The sequence below is a fragment of the Nicotiana tabacum genome, chromosome 23 (genome assembly GCF_000715075.1).
Source record: "Nicotiana tabacum cultivar K326 chromosome 23, ASM71507v2, whole genome shotgun sequence".
NCBI lineage: Eukaryota > Viridiplantae > Streptophyta > Magnoliopsida > Solanales > Solanaceae > Nicotiana > Nicotiana tabacum.
The window spans coordinates 28,617,507-28,623,274 of record NC_134102.1 but is presented as its reverse complement, the minus strand read 5'-3'; the positions used below and the strand labels follow the sequence as shown (position 1 = coordinate 28,623,274).

General features: G+C 38.3%; 1 protein-coding gene across 1 annotated transcript; it reads left to right on the top strand.

The window, feature by feature from the left end:
- The first annotated feature begins 4,109 nt into the window (after nt 1-4,109).
- On the top strand, nt 4,110-5,423 carry LOC107806578 (acyltransferase Pun1-like). Its single transcript, XM_016630748.1, has one exon. The coding sequence runs from the start codon at nt 4,110-4,112 to the stop codon at nt 5,421-5,423; it is 1,314 nt and encodes a 437-aa protein (XP_016486234.1).
- The last annotated feature ends 345 nt before the right edge of the window (nt 5,424-5,768 follow it).

The window sequence follows — 5,768 nt, the reverse complement described above, 5'->3', positions numbered from 1 at the left end:
GGTTTGAACCGAGAGAGGATACGTTATTGCGCACGATTTTAGTTCGAGATGCCTTGGAGAAGGTCAAGTTGATCTAGGATCGCCTTCGTACAACCCAATCTAGATAGAAGAGTTACGCGGATCAGAAGGTTCGTGATGTTGCATTTATTGTTGGAGAGCGAGTTTTGCTCCAAGTTTCACCCATGAAGGGTGTGATGAAGTTCGGGAAGAAAGACAAGTTGAGCTCTACGTATATCGACCCATTTGAGATCCTTGAGAGAGTAGGAGATGTGTCCTAGAAGCTTGCATTTCCACCTAGTCTATCTACAGTTTATTCGGTGTTCTATATTTCCGTGCTCCGGAAGTATCACGGTGATCCGTCCCATATTTTAGATTTCAGCTTAGTCCAATCGGACAAGGAGTTTTCTTATGTTGAGGAGCCGGTGTCCATTTTGGACTGGCAGGTGCGAAAGTTGAAGTCAAAGAACATTGCTTCAGTAAAGGTTCAGTAGAGGGGTTAGCCAGTCGAGGAGGTGACTTGGAAAACAGAGCATGATATGTGTAGCCGTTATCCGCATATTTTCACCACTTCAGATATGTCTCTCTACTCGTTTGAGGATGAACGTTTGTTTTTATGGGGGGAAACGTAACGACTTGGAAGGTCATTTTGAGTATTTTAGCCTCGTCCCCCTATTTATTTTCCCCCTCTATGTTATAGTGTGTTTAGGTGACTTTCCGGGGTGGTTCGTTTGGGTTTCGGATGAGTTTAGGAGTGAATTATGACACTTAGTCCTAAAGTTGGAAGCTTAAGTTAAAAGAGTTGAACAGAGTTTGACTTTTGTGTAAACGACTCCAGAGTGGAGTTTTGGTAGTTCCGATAACTTCGTATGATGATTTTGGACTTAGGCGTATGTCTGGATATCGACTTGGAGGTCCGTCGGTCGTTTTGGCTTGAATTGGCGAAAGTTAGAAAGTTGAAGATTTGAATGGTTGAGAAGTTTAACCGAGAGTTGATTTTATTGATATCGGGGTCAGATTCATATTCCAGAAGTTTGAATAGGTATGTGGTATCATTTATGACTTGTGTGCAAAATTTGAGCTAAATTAGAGTTGGTTTGGTATGAACTAGTGTTAGTTTTCAAAGTTGAATGTTCATGGATTCAATAGGTTCGAATTGGGTTGCGATTTGTTGATTCGATGTTGTTTGATGTGATTTTAGGCCTTGAGTAGTTTCGTTATGTGTTTTGAAACTTGACAGTACGTTTGGACGGGGTCTCGGGGACCCCGGATGTGATTTGGATTTTATCCGAAACTATTTGAGACTTGGAAGGAATTATGCGCAGCAGAGAATCCGGTGCAATCGCACCTGTGCATTTTGGACCGTAGGTGCGTCCCCGCATATGCAGCCTATGAGCCGCAGAAGCAATTTTGGGCCAGGTGGGCTGTGACCGTAGGTGCGGTCCTTCCTCCGTAGAAATGCCACCTTTCCGTAGAAGCGCCCCCTTTCCGTAGAACCGCTCTATGGTCCGTAGAAGGGCTTAGCCCTGGATTAAGTGAAAGTCGCACCTATAATGGAATTTTTGCAGATGCAGCTATTGGTCCGCAAAAGCGGAACCACTGGATAGAAAAAGGGAAGATCGAGGGTTTGTTCCCATTTTTAATCTTTTGAGTTAGAGACCTCAGTTTTGGGAGATTTTGGAAGGGATTTTCAAGGAGTTGATCGGAGTAAGTGATTTTATCTCGTATTTGGCTATTACACATGAATCCATCGTTATTTTTACCATTTAATTAATTAGTGTTTTTAGTTGGAAAAATTGAAAAAATTATGAAAATTTCCTAAGCTATATTGTGAGGGTTGAAGGTCGTCGATTTGGGGTTAAAATTGAATAATTTTAATATGGTTGGACTCGTTATTGAATGAGTGTTCGGATTTTAAAAGTTTTATCGTGTTCCGATACGCGAGCTTGGGATTGACTTTTTTATTTTCTTTAACGATTGTAACTTTATTATTCGGAATAGTTTCCTTTGGTTTGTATTTATGTTATAAAGTTATTTTGGCTAGATTCCGGCCGTTATGAGTTGGATATTCGCGGAAAAGGCATACTAGTGGATTGAGTTAGCTTGTTTGAGGTAAGTATCTTGCCTAACTTTGTGCGAAAAAATTACCCCATAGGATTTGGGTTGATTGTGCTATTTGTGATATGTGAAAACTGTGTACGCAAGGTGACGAGTGGGTACACGAGTTATATGTAGTAATTGACCGGTTTAGGCTATTTAGATTCTTTTCATGCCTTTAATAAAATTTCCATAACATGTTATATCTTTCATCGTTAGTCTATCCTTATATGCTTTATTTGACATTGTTAATACTTGTCTCATCTCATACTTGTTATTTTCTCCTACATGCTTAGTTGATGTTATTTTTTATTTATTGCCTTGTTAATTAATTAATTGTCATATCTTTGAAATGTCTTCTTGTTGTATTTTGGTGTTGAAGTTGTAAAAGTCTTTATCACAATGAGACAAAATTATTAATTATTGAAATACCTTTCTTGTTGAGCTATTCAATTTCAGTTTGCTAATATTGAGACTCTTGTACACATTATGGTTGAGCCATGAGCTGTTAATCGTAAAAATAATGATATTTTATTTCTTATGGCAAGTTGTGGCATTTGGGCATTTTAGGTACGAGTTGTGATACGTTGTGATATTGATAAATATGCGGTGGTATAAGGCCAGGGGTTGATACGCATACGGTGAGATAAGGTGAGGTTGATACGCGTGTTACTAGTAAGGATATGGGTTGATACACATGCGCTGAGATAAGGTGGGCTAAAATGCGGGTAGCTATTTCGGAAAAAATAATTTTCAAAACTAAATGTAAGGCTCCCACGGTGATATAAGGAAAGACTGTAATTGTAATTGGGAAATGAGAATATAAGGTGGTAACTCGGTTGTGATTCTTGTTGTTATCTCTCATTTACCTTCACTTGTATTTATCCGTATTGTTTTCTTGATGTTCTTATTATGTATTCCTTCCTTGTTGCATTTATTGATTTAAATTCAGTTGTAGTCTATGTTGTTGTATTTCTTTATTGCCTCATTTTCCTCGTGTCCATTCTTAGACTGTATTATACTTGTTAAATTTTTTTTTCTTGTCCTAGTAGGTGTCTTGACCTTACATCGTCACTACTCTACCGAGGTTAAACTTGATACTTAGTGGGTACTATTGTGGTGTACTCATACTACGCTTGTGCATATCGTTTTGTGCAAATACAGGTACCTCATACCAGGCTTCGCACCAGTGAGTAGATCTTCCAGATCGGAGACTTCAAGGTATACCTGCTGGCGTTCGCAGGCTTCGGAGTCACTCTCTGTCCTTATTTTTTTCTACTGCATAATCCTTATTTAGACAGTGATGCATTAGGGATGTTTCAGTGTACTCGTGTAGAGCTTATGACTCAATCTCACCAAATTTTAGGAGTCATTGTCAGCTAGATTGTGGAGTTCTTTTTTGAAAGCTCGTTGGTTTAAATTTGAAGTTCTATTATTATTTCCATTATTTTTTCATGTATGTTAGGTTGGTTGGTTGGTTGGTTGGTGGTTATCAAGTTTTAGAGACTAGGTGTCATTACGACATCCTACGGTGGAAGATTGGGGTCGTGACATTATCTTTGTACACAATCCCTACATTACTAATTCCTATATTATAAATATATCTTGCATTATTAATCCTTTCATTACAATAGTTGCATCACTAACCCCGCATAATTTGGTTCATAAACCAAATGGCCCTTTAATTTAATATTCATACCAAACGAAATCAGCAACGCCAGTTGCTTGTTAGTTGTTAGCCTTATTAGCGGGAATTATTAACATAACCACTAATTTGAATAATAATATTCACACGCCTTAGTGCATGCACGTCGTTTTTTCCCTACCCTCTCACATTTGACTTTGAATCTTTCAAATTCAAGTTGTATTTCTTTTACATTACTAAGAAATGGGTTAAAAGAATTTTCATTTTCTGTAAAAAGGGCAACATAAGGGAGGTAAAGGCTATTGGGTGTGTGTATATATAGTAACAGAAGACTAAGAAGGAAAGTTCATTACTGAGGGGTTTTGTTAAGATGGCTGTTTTATCAACAATAATCTCCAAGAAAATAGTCAAACCCTTGTCTCCCACCCCATCAACTCAAAGATGGCACAAGCTTTCCCTTCTTGATCAAGGCATAGGTAACTTTTACATGGGCCTTGTGCTTTTCTACCCAAAACACCAAGTAGATATCTTCCAAAATGGACCAAAACAACTTTGTATACTTCTTGAAAACTCATTGTCAAAAGCAATAACTTATTACTATCCATGGGCGGGAAGTTTAAGAGACAATGCTACCATTGCCTGTGATGATACTGGGGCTGAGTTCTTGGAAGTTCAAGTGAATTGTCCAATGGATAAAGTTCTTTATCACCAAGATTCAAGCATAAAAAATATAACATTTCCTCAAGGTGTACCCTTGAGAAATGCTGCAGATGGTGCCTGCTTAATTGTATCTCAACTTAGCCATTTTGAGTGCGGAGGAATAGCAATCAGTGTGTGTCTGTCACACAAGGTGGGCGATGCGCGCAGCGCCCTCTTCTTTGTGAGGGATTGGGCTGCATTAACTCGAGAACCAAACGCAGAATTAGTATGTCCTCCATATTTTGTCCAGGATTCCTTAATACCGTCACCATCTGATGGTCCTCTCACCTTCCCAATAATCGTGTCAAAACCAGAAGAACGTATAGAACTCGAAAAGAGGTTCTATTTTTCTGCCTCAAAGATAAGAGCTCTCAAAGATTTGGTTTCTGCTGAATCAGGCGTCGAAAATCCAACAACGACTGAGGTTGTGAGTGCACTTGTTTACAAAAGTGCTGCTATTGCCAACTTGGGTTCATCTCATGAGCAATCTCGGTTGATCCTACTATCAGATATACGAAAAGAAATTTCACATTCAGCACCACCAACTTCCATCGGCAATATTCTCACAATCTTTTCCACACCAATATATAACAACAAAGGTGACCTTAGGGTGTCAAAGTTAGTAGCCGATATAAGAAAGTCCAAACATGAGCTTTCTAACAGAGATAATTTTAAAGAAAATGAGTGGGCTTCGGCGATGCTACATGCATATAAAACAGGAGATGGTACCTATCGCCAAAGTAACTGTGATGTATACCGTTGTAGTAGTGCATCTAACATACCATTTCAAGATTTGGATTTTGGATGGGGAAAGCCTATTAGAGCAACCATGCCCAGCAGTCCATTTGGCAAGATGTTTTACATGATGAGTACACATGACAGAGGAATAGAAGTGATTATCAACCTGAATGAACAACAAATGTCCGCTTTTGAGAATGACAAGGACCTTCTCGAATTTGCTACTCCTGCTCATGTTGAGGACTAAGGATGTCAAATGGGCTAGTTGGGCTGAATTTGAACCGGTCAAAATGGGTTGAGTAAATAAATGAGCAGGTTATGCGTCTTGTCAAAATGAGCTAAACAATGAATTATAACCAAACCCGACTTACCCTTATCAAGTTTTAATATCTTTGTTTGTTTCCTTGTAATTTGTTTAATAATAAAACAAAACTAATAAAAAAGAAATTTTCTTTATTATAGTTATATACTCCTTCTATTTCAATTTACGTCAACCTATTTGAGTGGGCACGGAATTTAAGGAAAAAAAAAGGCTTTTGAACTTGTGATGTAAAATGAGGCACATATATTTTGTGTGGCTATAAATTATTGC

Excerpts from the sequence above, each read along its gene's own strand:
- LOC107806578 (XM_016630748.1), top strand. The coding sequence starts at position 4,110 with ATGGCTGTTTTATCAACAATAATCTCCAAGAAAATAGTCAAACCCTTG.